Source organism: Enhydra lutris, unplaced genomic scaffold, assembly GCF_002288905.1.
Source record: "Enhydra lutris kenyoni isolate GAN:26980312 unplaced genomic scaffold, ASM228890v2 scaffoldscaffold42, whole genome shotgun sequence".
NCBI lineage: Eukaryota > Metazoa > Chordata > Mammalia > Carnivora > Mustelidae > Enhydra > Enhydra lutris.
In genome coordinates, this window is record NW_019154126.1 from 14,690,111 (window position 1) to 14,705,895 (window position 15,785).

Sequence of the window (15,785 nt, forward strand, 5' to 3'; positions counted from 1 at the left end):
GAGAGATAGTCTGAAGGAAATAGTTTTAGAAAACAAAGTGCCGAGCAGAAGAGGGGATAGGATCATTTTATCCTTTTTGACAACATCATTACAACTAAGTCTAATAACTACTTTAACATTTTTATCTACTAATTCTATTACCTGGGTTATTTCTGTCTTTTTCTGTTATTTTTCTCCCTTGGTTGTTGGTTGTATTTTCCCATTTCTTTGCATGCCTGATAAGTTTTTAATGGATGCCAAAAACTAAGTTTTATGTTGTAGGACCTTTTAGTACTCCTTTGAACATTTCTGGGCTTTTTCTGAGACACAGTGAAGTTCTCCAAAATTAGTTTGATCCCGTTGAGAATACTGTTTAATCTTTGTTAGGCTGTATCCAGATCAGTCTTTAAAGCTAATTGGGGCCTACTATTGAGGAAGTAACTCTTTTGAGAGCTTTTATCTGACAACCTGTGTATTAGGATGTCTTTATGCTCTGGCTATTGAAGACACAACATACTCCTCGCCCTATGTGAGCTCCCTGTACTGTCCTTCCGAGTTCTTTCCAACTGCTTTTCCCTCAGCCTCTTTAGTTTCCTCACAGATAGGCTCTGATCAGTTTTTAGCCACACTCACGGGGATCTCTGGAACTTTGTGCATGTCTGATATCCCGCCCTAAAGTCACTTCAGCATCCCCAAACTCTGAATTTTCTTTCTCCAACTCAAGGAGGCTGCTGTCAGGGTCTACTTGGGATCTCCCCTACCTCTGCTTACAGCCTGTAAACTCTCTTACTTACTTACTTACTCTTACTCTCTTACAGCCTGTAAACTTTTCCCTGGTAGAGACAGGGAAACCAAGGGCTATCTCTGATTCCCTCATTTCTGTCCTATCCTTCCTTTGCGCTTGCTGGAAATTTGTGACTGATTTTTAAAAAAATTAATTTATGTTAGAAAGAAAGAGAAGGAAAACACATGTGGACACACATGGAGGGGCAGAAGGAAGAGAGAGAGAATCTCAAGCAGACTCTGGAGCTTGGAGCGCGATATGGGGTTCAATTTCACAATCCCGAAATCGTGACCTGAGCCAAAATCACAAGTTGGACGCTTAACAGACTGAGCGACCCAAGCACCCTATTGTGACTCATTTTTAAAAGAAATCATTTTGTTGTTCCCTAGCCCACTCCAGCCACTGTCCTACTTTTTCTGCTTCTTTTCATAGCAGAACTATTGCGAAGAGTCATCTATACTCGCCATGACTCTTTTATCTTTCATTATTTCTTCTATTCTCACTGGGTTTTCCTTCCCATTACTCCACCAAAATGGGCCAATGGCACACATCCGATCAAACAATCACCCTCCCCTTACTCATCTTCTCAGTGGACATAGTTAACGAAAGTCCCTCTTTTTTGAGACACATTGATCCTTGTTTTCTTCCTACTTCTCTATTAGCTACTCCTCTAGCCAAGCCCCAAGGCACAGCTTTAAAAACCATCTATCTCCCAAAGACTTTCAAGTTTATAGAACCAACCCATGACTTCTAAATTTTACAGTTGTAGTACAGACTGTTCTAATGCACTATGTTCTTACATAGCCAGTTAGTTATGGACAAGAGGCACTTCAAACCAAACATGTCCATTCTTTCAGTATCCTCCCTCCTCCAATTTTCCCTATCTCAGTAAGTGGCCCAATTATCTACCTATTCAGGTGCTCAAGGTAAAAATCAGGAGTTAATCCTTGATTTCTCTCTCTCTCTCCATCTAGTACATTCAGATTTACCAGCAAGTTTTGCTGACTCTACCTTTAAAATATACCTCAACCCTATCCATTTCTCTTCATCTCCACTATCACCAGTCTAGTTAAAGTCACCATCAACTCTCATTCCTGCCAATATGGCTCATTCTCCCACATGGTGGCAAGAATAATCTTGAAAAGACACAATTCATATCATGTCACTCCTTCGCCTGAAATGCTCTAATTGCTTACTTCATTTCAAAACAATACAAACTTCATGTAGTAGCCTAGAATACCTAACCAGATATGGACCCCTGACTATCCTTGGTCCTCAGTCTCATACTACCCTACCCTTTCTTCACTTTGTTCTCGACATATTGGACTTCTATTCCTACCTCAGGCTTTCTGTATCTATGGGTTTCTCTGCCTGGAATGTTCTTCATCCAGATCTTCACAGGGTTGGCTCATTCCCACCATTCAAGTTCCAGATCCGGGTTCCTTGACCACATATGCAAAGAAAACTCAATCTTCCTCCTTCCATCTGAAATTAGCTTGTTCTACTGCCATGTAAGTTGTACATTTTACTTTTATTTGCCTTCTTTTTTTGGTGTTCTCCCATTAGAATTCATTCAGTTAAATCAAACCCTTATTACATGCCAGGCACTATTCTGGGTGCTGAAAACACATTAGTTAAATAAAGCTAGACAAAAATTCCAGCTCCAATAGAGCCTACTATATATTCTAGGACATAAGATTCATGAAAAAATGAACCCTGTTTATTCACTGTCATATCCACAGGGCCTATAACAGTCCTTGCCTCAAAGCAAATGCACAACAAATATTTGCTATAATAAAAGTGAATGAAAATGGATTATCTCCATTTTCTCAGTCTTTGCACAACAAACATACCTCACCTCAAATACCTCCACTTATCTATTAGAATAATGATCACGTTCTTGCTTTAGACTTCCAAATAGCCATACTTATATTTTGTTTCCCTTCACCCTCCATTACAGGTAAAACACAAATTTGCAACCATCACTGTAAGAGTCTGGCTCCAATTTTGAATTCTCGTAACAATAAAAGCATTGTGACTATAGCACCCACTTAGATTCTTTAAATCCTTTATAACTTGTGAGCCTTCCTAGACTAAAATGAAACTAATTATCCATGCACCCAGACTACCTTTACTTCTGTGTAAATTATGTTTGTATAATATGTAAATAAAATCAGTAACTAATTCAAGATTGAATGACTTTTCTATAACCACATAAAGCACATCTGGAAACAGACTTGAATTTATTGGTAACATAATATACTCATTACAACAGGAAATTATCATAGCCTTGCTTCATTTTGCAGTTACGAAAACCTCAGTACTCGGGTGTGTACATGCATGTACTCAACTGTTGGAACCTGGATGAAGTCTTGAGTCTAAGGCTGATTTTCCCAATTATTACCTAAATTTAAAGACACCCTTTTTGCAAATATATACAACTGAACAAGAAAAGAACACATCTAACACGTTCACATCAGATAATCCCCAAACACAAGGGATTGTGTAAATGTAGCTGTTCTTCAGAATCAAGAAAAAGGCCATTCTAAACATTCAATTAGTACTTGGTAATAACAAAAGTCATCTACACAGCATTTTTACATACCCTGCCTTATTCACTCGTTGGAGCTACCTTGTAAGAGTAAATCAGAAGACCGCAGACACATAAGAGACTAAAGTTCACTCAATAAGGTTAAGTGATTTGTCAAAGGCCACAAAAGCCAAACTACATTTTCTCAGAGAATATACGACTGCTACTTGTGATTTCACAATTATGAAAATAATTCATCCCAATATATAAAAAGATTTGAGACTATACTAAATCATCAATAGGATGCTTTATTTTATTTATTTTTAAAGGAGATGGAAGTTTATTGAATACACCGCAGGAAGCAGCAGGCAGGACAGCAGAGAGGCTGTCTGCCCATCCAGAGGATGTTTTAAACCTCACATTATCTTTGCCCCTGGATTCACTCTAAGGCCACGTTCTATTTCTTCAGCCAGAACTTGCTATACTGAAATAAATTCAAACAAAATGAATTGCTTTAATATGTTGCAAAATTCAGCAAACAAGTCCACCACGTATAACTGAAACTGAACCAAATTTTCAAAGATAACTTCTTCAACAACAAATAATTGAGGAAGAGTTTTATCTTTTGAAGAACTGATTATACTCCCATTCATCACAGCTACAATTCAAATAATGGGTCATAGTACACTTAATTACAACATGTCTTTGTTTTCATCCACCTACTACTAGGAAGCTGGTGGATGAAATTCACTTCATATACATTTAAAGGAACAAAGTTGGGCCTCCATTATGTTTAAAATAACTATAATAGCTCAAAATCACTACCTGTAATCACAGGCATTAAGTTACATAAACTTGATCAGGAAAGACTTGCCCCAATGTGTAAATGTGCTTGAGACAACACAGTTAGCTTCAAGTAACTGATGGAAAGTAGTTTTAGCAATTTATTGAAAACATTTGAATCATTTTTCTCATTGACTTCTCAATAAATAATATTCTTACAGAAAAGGTATTATAAAATAATAACATAAATCACACGTTAAGGATTCAAAGGTTTACTTTAAAAAGTAAAAGACATACTCTAATCCCTGTCTTTAGAAGTATTTCATATTTTCATACCACTTTGCACCTAAAAACTCACAACTCATTTTATTCCCAAATTACAATATAAAATTCTCTTTTCCTTGTTGATTCTCTTAAGAAGTAGAATTACAAACTACGCCATCATTCCATGGTATTACTGCTCCTTTTATAAAGCCATCTTCTACTTTAAACTTACTGTTTTGATCAACGGCTTATAACAAATACCCCTAACTTTTCAGGAAAACTGAATCATATAGTCAGACTCCACATTTTTATATATACAAACAAAACTTGTCATTAACGATGTATGTACATACACACGTTAATCTTTCATCTGTTTAACTTTACTACTACCACATACCATGATGCAAAATGAATGCAAAATATAAAATTAAAATCTTGTTTTTAGGGGTGTTGGTTTAATATTTAATCTAACCACAAACCTGTGAATGTGTAAACACAGGTTATTATTCCTAGTTTACAAAATTTAAGCTATCTTACATTTAGATGGTACTTTTAATTAAGTACTGTTAATTAGGAAAAAGAAATGGCAGTTCAGCACAAACTCCATTACAGATCACAAAGCATTCACAAAACATGATTAGATATGTAAGCCTGTCAGTTTCCATTACTATTGTTTTATAAGAAAATGAAGTCTACGTACAAATGGTACTAACCCAAAATTTTAAATATCAAACAGTACATTGAAATAAAAGCTCTTTAGGCACCTAGGAATTATAATTTTCAAGAGGCTCCTTTGGCAGTTAAGAGTACTCAGTCTCTTCCTAAGTTGCCTATTAGCTTTTTTCGATTATCCTTCTCCTATTAATAAGTCTATCTAATTGTCATACTGATAAAATCAAAATAACTTCATTTGAAATTTCTAGAAGTAATGCTTAACCTTGAGCTTCCAGCTCCACCTCATTACCAATACTTTGAGAAACTGATGACAAATAGGAACTTTTCTCCTAAAAAAAATATACCATCACAAAATTTTATGTGCGTACTGTGGGAATTCATAACTTTCAAGATTATTTCCAGCAACCCTTAAAACACGGACTTAGAAACTTCTACTTAAAAATATCTTGGTAGGGGGGCACCTGGGTGGCTCAGTGGTTTAAGCCTCTGCCTTCAGCTCAGGTCATAGTCTCGGGGTCCTGGGATCGAGCCCCGCATTGGGCTCTTTGCTCGGTGGGGAGCCTGCTTCCCCCTCTCTGCCTACTTGTGATCTCTGTCAAATAAATAAATAAAATCTTAAAAAAAAAAAATCTTGGTAGGGAGTGGCACCTGGCTAGCTCAGTCGGTAGAGACATAGTTGAGCCTTGATATTGGGGTCATAATTTTAAGACCCATGTTTGATGTACAGCTCACTTAAAAAAGAAAAAGAACAAATAAAATGTAACAATTAAAAAATCTTGGGCGGGTAGAATTAAATTTTATTACTGCTTCTCAGTTATCTTTGATTTTAAATAGACTATTTACTACTTAATGCAAAAAAACTCTTGATTTCTTTCTAATGCAAACCATTTGAAAAAATTGAACCTTGCTCCTACAATAATTGAGATTTCACATATTTTCTTCACTTCCAAGACAGAAGGGAGAAAGCTAGATTAATTTTACAGCTTCAAATACAAGGACTAAAAGCTCTTAGTTTATAAAATTTTAAAGAAAAAAAGATTCTTGGTTTCTTTCAAAAAATGAGAAATCAAACTTTTAAGTTTATCATTTAAAGTCATTTAATTTTTTTTATAAAATAGAAAACTTTAAGTTTTGAAAATGTAGCACTTATTTTTCCTCATATCAAAGAGATGTACATATTTCCAATTTCTCCCTAATTAAAAATGAAAAAATCCTGCCCACTTTATAAATGATCTTTAACTTGGGTTTAATAACATTGTATACAGGACCAATAATGAAAGGTGGTAGTCTTAAGAGGGGAGAAAAGCAGGTGTAGGAGACCATTTTGTCTGGTTAGAACCCTATTAAAACAAGGTGTTGGATTTTAATGGCTAGACCCTATTTCTGACAGTCTCAAAGGTGGCTGTATAAAGTAATATCAATGTGATATCATTAATATGTCAATTACATCAAATACCCTACCCAAACCAGAGTAGGTAATAGAACTAAAAAGGTTAACTCCACTCCTAATGAAGCCACAACACCCTAGACATCCCAATGAAAATGTTAAACTACTGGAACCAGGTAGCTCCAATTTGTTGGAGCTTTAATATCACTTTAAAATCCATGTTTTCAGTATGTCTTTCCTAAAGGTAAGTATCCATATGGAAAAATTATAATTTAACATAAAACTCCAATTTTAACTAACATAAGTCAACTTTAAGAAAAACCTATCAATAGTACTGACATCTTGGAAAAGCTATCTTCTCAATTAAAGGTGAAGCTATGGCACTAAAGTCAGTATTTGAACATTCCTAACTTCAAAGTTACGATCTCAAATTTAAGATTATAATCTTAATAAAAATGTTCAAGTACTATAATGGTGAAACATCTGCCCTCTCCACTTGGTTAAACTTTTATCTTTTAACCCCCAGAGACTCATTTATCTCATTTTAGAGCTGACAGTCTTTTGATTTCCTATTTGAAAATTGCCTTGGGGGCGCCTCCGTGACTCTTGACACCAGCTCAGGTCTCAGTCTCAGGGTCCTGAGCTTAAGCCCCATGTTGGGCTCTGCCCTGGGCATGGAGTCTACTTAAAAAAAAAAGTTATTTTTTGATTTGGCAAGTTATAAAGTATTACAGTGTATCAATTCAAACATTTAATCCCTAAACGTCTAAAACTCAGTCAAGTCCTTCAATTTATTACAATCTGGAGTTATTTTTCAATCCTACAGTAATAAAAATAAATTTTAAAACTGAGTTAAGTTATTTTTGGGTGGGGAATTGAGGATTTCTGCTTAAAATTGTTTCTTAAAAATTAAGAGGCAGGCCTAATTAAGTCAATGTGTTCATCTTACATTATTAAAATTGGTTAAATGGGAGTACATTAATAAGTTTTATTTTCAGTGTTAAGACCTAGGTTTTTGTTATTCACCATAGACACAAAATACGGTAAAAATTACCAGACACAGTTTACATGACAATTTTGCAGATACATTTTGATCATGAAATGCTTTCTTAATCAAGTGGTGTATACAAAACCATCCTCATTTAAGTTTGCCCTATTTTTCATGATCAACATACCATTATACTTCTTCTAAACTAGACCCTCAATTCAGGTTCTAGAGCACTCCAAGAGACACTATAAATAATGCATCAGTCCAAAGGCAAAAGTTTGTTTTAACCATTCATCTTTTTAAGAAGTATATCATGCTTCAGCAAATTATCAAGAAGTTTTGTTTTTCTAAGGTTAGCTCAGAATTCAACTACATTTATGCTTAGTCTACATTTTCAACAACGTGTAACATGCTACTTTTAATAGTGTGACTTACATGGCCTGCTACTACTACTGACAGCATGAACCGTAGGACTGTACAGCAGCAGTTTACCTGGTACTGTTTATATCCTTCTATTAAATTTGGTATCTGTTCCTGAGGTCTATGTTTCACTGGTCATAGTTTGGTTGTATGTAAACTGAAATTTAAATAGATGATGGAAAAAGAAGTCTGAAGGAAAAAAGTCCCTGATGTCCCTGAGAAATAGATTTCACATGTTACTAACTAATGATATCCACTGCACCATGTCAAATTTATTTCTGTGAACAAAATTATCTGTAAAATTTAACAAGTATTAATATATCAGTTGAGCTCAGCTCTGATTTCAGATTGTACCTCTTGGACTGTTGTAAGTATTCACAGAAGCAAGACTCCACTAAATGTCTAAAGTGTACTGTAATGCTACTTTGCTTTTATCAAGGCTCTCCCCACCTTCCCTGGCTGCAAAACAAGAACTATAAATTCCAAGGCAGTGTAACACCAGCACCCCAACTTGAAAGTATTATCTGTAAAACTTATAAACAGAAACAAAAATAAAACCAAAAGACAAGATTCTGCAGTCACAAGTACTTTAATTTTTAAAAACAAATCACTTATTAAAAAATAAACAAATGGCACCAGTCTACTCTAAAGTTGATACATGTAAAGAGGTTCCGTCTCATAGATAAAGGGCTGAAAAGTCAGTACTACACTAGACAATCTCAACTACTACATAAACTTATCACTTGGCTTATCTATAAAGTTAGATTTAAAACACTACTCTCAAAAGTAACATTTACTGTCACAACTGTTTTACTTGAAAAGGTTAAGTAGCCCAAACAGTTTAAATAGCTTTATTTTCAGAATCAACATTACAAAGCATAATTTCTACATTTAAAATTCTTACAGTACCAAATAGAAGTATTACAGTACAATTTTCCACAACAAAATTGTAGCACACAAATCCAGCGACTCCTTGATTTCCTTGAACTGTCAATACACTGCACCCTGTTTAAATGGCTGTACCTGAAAACCAAGGTATGCAATTCCTTAGGATTAGAAGTCATCAAGTTATACTGTCAAGGATCTGGGGGAAATGAGAGGAAGATTCTATTATCCTTGTGTCTGAACCCAATTTCTACAACAAGGTAAAGCCACAGCTATGATAAAATGTCTATTAGGTGTAAACAGTTGAATACGGAAACCCACCCGATTTAGACACCTCAATGTTAAGATTTCTGTAAATGAACTCAATTAACTTTAGTTCGGTTATCGATAAGGACCCCCTCTTTCGAAATCTAGATCTATAACATCTTCTTAAATTGGGTCTTTTCTTCCCCTATGTTGAGAAACCAGAAAGAAGGCGAACTTACACTTTATTTAAAAAAAAAAAAAAAGGCAGTAATAAAGTTACAGGCTTTAGGAAGAGCTACGTACTCCAAAATAAGTCTGCAACATAGTCTCACAGATCAAAGAAAAGTCAGGAATAGTTTATTACCCTCCGATTAATTAGAACTGGGGAGGATTAAATGCAAAAGTCCCAGAGAGAGGATATTAAGTCTTATCTTCTATGAAAGTAAGTCATCCGGGCAAACACGCCGCACCCTCGACATTCTACTGCAGGGGGTGAAGGGAATATAAACCTCACAGACGTGCTGTCAACATTACAGGCCCCAGTGAGCCCAGCCACCTTTCCAGGCCAACGGGAAGTGAAATTCCCCCACAGTGCACGGAACCTGCGCTCCCCGGCGCCAGCAGCGCGCGAAGACCGAGGTGGCCCTAGAACGCCACCCAGCGGCCTGCGGAGAGGGCTGCAGGCGGGTCCTCCGCGGCTCCCGGCTCGCCGCACCCCCCCAGCCACCCAGCCCGTTCCCCTCTCCGGATGCACAAGGCCCAACCCAAGAACTAAGACCACAAAATGGCTGCCGGCAGCTTCGTCACGTGACCCCTTTGTGCCTTTCGGGCTCCCGAACTCCGCGGGACCCGGGTACAAGTGGCCGGGGTCGGCGGGTGGCCTCAGAGGAGGCCCCGCCGGGCCGCAGCGGCCGGGGGTCGAGGCCGGGGGAGGCGGGGTAAAGGCCCGGCCGGCGACTGAGAGTCGGCGGCGAAGAGAAGATGGCGGCCATTTTGTGTGGGTATGCTGCTCCGCCGCCGCCGCAGGCAGCAGAGGGAGCGGGGCCTGGCGCTGGGTCGGACAGGGGAGTTAACACGTACCGACTCCTCTTCCTTCTCCATTCCGGTGGGCATCTGCGGCACGGCCCGGTTTATCGAGGCGTATTCGTGCAGGTCGGGCAGATCCTCACAGCGGAAAACCGGCAGCGGCTTCGAGGCGTCTAGCGCCCGCGCCCGAAACGACAGTTTACTCATCTCAGGCGCAGCAGATACCTCTCCGCTCTGGGGAAACGGCCCCGGCCAGCGGGATCATGGAGAACCGGGGGTTCGGTCCCCACTCGCCTACCGCTGCCGGGGACTTGAGGGGCGGAGCGCAGAGCCCGCCGTCCGGGTACTAACACCAGCCGGGAGGGTGGGAGGCTGTGCCGCTCCGCTCCTCTCTCGCTCGCTCTCTTCAATACGCCATGGCCAACATGGCGGACATTAAAACTCCACTGTGCGCTCTTCAGCCAACCCCAGCCATTCCCCACACTGCATCGCGCAGCGGCGCGGGCACGCGGGGGGGGGGGGGAGCGCGGGCTCGAGGCCGGGCGCCGGCACGGAGCGCGCGTCCCGCCAACCCCCGGCGCCCGCCGGCCTCGCTGCTCGCGGCCCCCACCCTCTGCGGGCCCGGAGGCGGACGGGCGGGACAGGGCAGACTGGGCGCTCGGACGCCGGGAGCCGGCTCCTCCGTCCTCCTCTCCCTCTCGGGCACGCGCTCACTTTCTCACGCTCGCTCCCTCCCAGCGCCGTTTTCTGACAGGCGAAGGTGCAGGCAAACTATCTCCACCCGCACGCCGGTTTTGCGAAAGGCAACGGCGGGAGAATTGCGGGGTGGTGCTATTGCCCCGGGGTAGGCGGGCTCGGCACTTGTCACCCCCGCCAGCTGCCAGCGCGAGGGGCGGGGGAGACACCGGGGGCCAAAGCCGCCCTGGGTGGGGGTTAGGAGGGGCGCTCCAGAGGCGCAGCGCACCGATGGGAAATTCAGTGGGTGAATGCATGTCTTAGCGGGCTTTCAGGTCTTTAAAACAAAAATACAAACGAAATTAGGGGCAGAATGCCTCTTCGGGTGAACTTTTACCAGCGATTATTTTTACGTCTAATGAAACTCTGGATTATAATATTTGACAGGCTCAGCCGCAAACCATTGGTCAGTTCCCATCCATTGGGCTAAATATAAACGGTAGACATCCTACTCTGCTCCAAAGTAGGGTTTTTTTTTTTTTTTAAATCTTGCATTTTATCTACCCATATTCACTCTTATTGTAATTGAAGCAAAAGGAGTTATTATAGCACACTGTTATCTTAGGGGAAAAAAATTTAAAGCAAGACCTTCAGAATTTTAGAGCCAATTCGTTACATGTAGTAGCTCATGATTTTTTTTTTTTTTTTTTACTGAAGGAAAATGCTGCTTCAACATAGCCATGGGTTCCACTTATCACTTGCTTTCTGAAAAACTTTCTAAAATTGAATCATATAAAGATCTGTAGTGTTCCTGTCAAATCAAAAAAGAAAAAAAAGGCGGGGGGAGACCGTGTTGTTATAGAAATTTAGATGGATGTCATCTATTAATATTTGGTTTATAATACACGTGAAAATTGGTATCTAGAAAGCTCTTTCCAGTGGGTTATTTAAAAAATCCAGAAAGACTGTTGTGGTGGGTTTAGTAGGTTTGCCAGCAAAATTACAAACATTCACTGAGATACAAAAATGTTTTATAAATCTGGTTTTCTTCCTGGGAGCTACATAGTAAAAATAATCACTATTCTTAAATACCGGGTTGGATAGGAGCTGATACTTGCTTAAGGCACATAGGCAAACTGCTGTCTTCCAGGTTAGTTTAGCTACGCTCTACCAGGTGGGGAAAAGACAACGAGTGCATAGATAGCAGTTCTCGAAAATTACCCTGAAACTCTTAATACTGGCAACTTCCCTCTATGAGGCAGAGGGACTTTCATCTACATTTCCTATACTAAGACTGTGCATTTATTTAGTGAGCAAATATTTAGGAGTCCTCATGGCCTTCTATGTATGCTGCTGATTGTCACAGAGCTCTCGGAGAAGGACCTTTAGATGACAACTGCCACACCTGGAGTGTTATGATGAAAGCGCAGGCTATTGTGGGAACAGACAGGAGTGGCACCCAATGCACAGGCAGCGGCTCTAATGAGAGGATTCAGGGAAGGTTTTTTGGAGGAGATGATATCTGAGTCAAAATTGTGTAGGATAAGTATGAGTTAACCTTGCCAAAAAATGAAGAGAAGGAAAAGTATATTAGGCAAGGGAAGCAGCATGTGCAAAGGCAGCCACGAGAGCCCATGTCATATTCTGGGAGCCTCAAGAATCGCCAAGCATACTGTGCAACAGACACGTATTTAGGCAGGTTTAAGAGTTCTGGCTCAATATTCGTAGAGTAGTCCTCTCCAGCCTGCAATATTAGATTTCTGAAAATCCTGCAAGTAGAATTCTGTTGATTTTACAGAAGACTTTGTAGAGCAAAGTCTTTACAGACTTTATGGACTAATAAGACTTTCTAGAACAAAATAGGGTCTTAAATTATGAATGAACCACCAAGAAAACAAATACAGTATTTTTAAACTGCATTAAAATAACAGCTTATGAATAACATTTTCTTCATCCCTAATGGGCACTGTACAAATCAGTTCCTTGCTCCCTAGAAATTCTAGAATCACCCTCCATGGCATGTTTGGAGATATTTACAAATTAAGCTTACCTTTTTGCAGATAATATACCTGCTGAGAGACATTTTCTTTTTGCATCAATTCTCCATCCGGCTCAATGCCCTGGATTTCTGACTCCCAGTCCTGGTTTCCCAAGGACCCAAAGGCTGGAGTCCCAAGCCTTATAACTTAATTCACTTCCCTCCCTCCTAAGGGGCAGGAATGCAGTAATAACGGTTCAGGTTTCAATGTAGGGGATACAAGTAAGATTCTGATCAAAGGATACCCAGTTAACCAAATGATCAGCGCAAGGCAGTATGGTGAAGTACAGTGTTATGGGAGTTCAGAAGGAAAAGTCAGTTCCTGCTGGGGTGATCGGAGAATATGGAGAAGATAGTGTGTGATTTGGTTGTGAAGGATGACTAACATTCCAGTTGGCAATGGCAATGAACTGGTAGAAGAAAGGGTATTCATGGGAGAAAGCAACTGTTTGAACAAAACAGTGAGAGGAGGCAGCTGGCTGGTTTATGAAGATGAGAAAGCTTATTTGGCCAGAATTCAGTAGGAGACTCTGACAACAAACCAGGTATATGGTAAAATGGGTAGGAACTTGGGTTGAAGGAATAGGGGTAGAAAGAGATAAAGTTTTAATGGTGATAATAATTATAATATCATCATGCTCAAATGTGCTTCATTTCAATTTATACCAAATACAGAACTTCTGCTGAAAACAACAAAGAATGTGTGAAATGCAACTGCTCTGGCACTGCTGTTGGCTATATATAATAAACCTGAAATATGGTTCTGAATTTTAGTTCATGTCCAATATGTCCCCAAGTCTTATTATTTATTCTTGGACATTGTACCCAGGATTCATTTCCTTGTTTCCATTTCCATTGTCTCAACCATAGTCCCAGCTCTCATCACTTCCCGCCTAGAAATGACCTCCAATCCAATGCATCCTTTATTCATGCATTCCTTTGATAAACTGTTCTTAATCACCTACTTTACAGGAAACTGAAGGTACTCTCATAGTGACTAGTGGTAACCAGCAGTGGCTGGATGAAGCTTTGTTTCCTGGGGATATCAAGAAGAGAGTACAAACTGCCCTTCAGGGGTTCATAGTGCATGCCACCAAATCAGTGTGCCTAAATCCCCATTCCATATGTATCCTCCCCTCCCCAAGTCACTTATTTATATCTGCTCTTTGTTTTGCCCATTAGATAAAGCCTTTTGGGGGCATATGGTTGTTAGGGTGCCTCAATAACTTTGACTAACTCTGTCTAACATAATTTCCCATTACTGCCTAAGACACGCTCTTCACTGCCTCCTAAGTCACAGCACCATCTTTAGAAATCAGCATGTCTTTCCTGCCTCCAGATTTTTATTCATTCCTTTCTCTCTATTTTTCCCCATCCAGCTTCAGACTGACTATATATTTCTAGCTACCAAAATACTACCTCACAGAAATGTTTTGAAGATTCAATAAAACAATCCATGTAAGTATTTAGAATGGCCTGTGATCCACAGTAAACCTTCAGTTGTTGTAAACTATTGTTACTATCCTCCAAAATCCAATTCAAATATCATGTCCTCCATGAAATTTTGACTACTTAATTTCTCTGGGTTCTAATTTCCTAATCTGAAGAGAGGTTAGGTGAATTCAAAATAATTCTTCTTAAGCTTACACCATTCTTTCTCCTTTCTGAACTCCTATTACACTTTCAGTCAGTAAGAATAATAACCACATTTACTATGTGGCAGGCAATGCAGAAGTACATTTTAAATGCATTATCTCATTTAATTTTCATGGGAGTCCTACGAGATCTGTCCTGTTAGAGAGGTTGCAAGACCAGCCTGTGGTCATGAAGCTGGTGAGAGGCAATGCTGAGATTGAAATCCCTGGTGTCTAACTCCAGAGTGAGGCACCCATAACCAGATTATAAAGTGAACTGAGGAGTGAATGAGAGGTGAGGAAAGATGTTGAATATGGGTTACCCTTTTAAGAGCCTTAGCAAGGAAGGGAGGAGAGGCAGAGACAATGGGGTAACTATTTGGGTCACAAATTTTGTTGTTTTTGAAGGTGGGAGAGATATGGGCATGTCTGTACGCTGAAAGCAAAAAATCATGTAAATGGATTAACTTTAGAGCTATCTTCCTTTGAGGCAGAAAGGAAGGAGAGCAAGAACGGATAGTGATCCAAGGAAGTTAAACTCTCTGATGGGACAGTAAGATTTAAAAAAATCATGATGCCAATTTTGCTAGCAGCAGTCCAGATTCTTCGTTCCTTCGAGCATTCAATAAATATTGACTGGATGTTTACTAAGAACTAGGTAAAGCAGCTTGTGCTGGAGAGCAACCTATTTAATCCAATGACTGGCACTTACTGACAGATAATACCTGTGTATAGGCCAGGTGTTAGTCCAAGGTTGTAAGGGGCAAAGGCATAAAAATGAGAGAGTTGGGAGACACCAGAGGAGCAGGCCGAGGGGAGGAGGAGGAAGAAAACGGAGGCAGAAGTAGGGAAAGGGAAGGTAGTAACCCTTAAGGTGCTTTACAGTCTCAGCACATAAAATGTATTATATTTCGACAATTAGTTCTACTAAGCAACATATCCAAATCAGTATGGTATAAATGGTACATGGGGCAAAGAAATGAAACTTGGAGAAATAAGAGAAAAACCATTAACAAAGTAGAATTTTACATTGGAAGATTTAAGTCAAATTTATTAGTGTATGGTAGACCAAAAAAGATTGACAGGGAAAGGGGATTTCAAGAGAGACTTATGTGAGTTACTATTGCTTCTATGACCCAAGGAAGGAAATCATTTTCCTTTTGAAACTTGGGGCATAGAATTATATTCTCTATTACCTAATAACTTAGGATTGTTGAAATTAAAGTTCTACTTTCACTCTATTCTTCTTTATGATACTGTGAGTAACCGTTGTGCCAATTACTTAGATAAGCACCCAGAATCCAGTTTTTCCTCTCTTCCAGAGTAGGGAAGGGAAAGTGAATAATCTCAACCCCATGGACTGAGATTATAGGTGTGAAGAATGATTCATGGAGTGAGAAGAGGAGGGCATGGCGAACAGAGCCAGAGGAATACCAACATCTAGGAGACAGCAGAAGCACAAGAGCCAGGG

General features: G+C 39.7%; 1 protein-coding gene across 2 annotated transcripts in view; it reads right to left on the reverse strand.

Annotated features, from left to right (window-relative positions):
* LOC111155572 (enhancer of polycomb homolog 1) overlaps positions 1-10,433 on the reverse strand; it is a 66,269-nt gene extending 55,836 nt beyond the window's left edge. The window contains exon 1 of one of the 2 annotated variants that reach the window (XM_022515818.1): positions 10,022-10,433. In XM_022515818.1, coding sequence (XP_022371526.1) covers positions 10,022-10,174 — 153 coding nt within the window. In that variant the 5' untranslated portion in view covers positions 10,175-10,433. The remainder of the gene's footprint in view (positions 1-10,021) is intronic. The other variant, XM_022515817.1, reaches the window with a different exon arrangement.
* Positions 10,434-15,785: the final 5,352 nt, after the last annotated feature.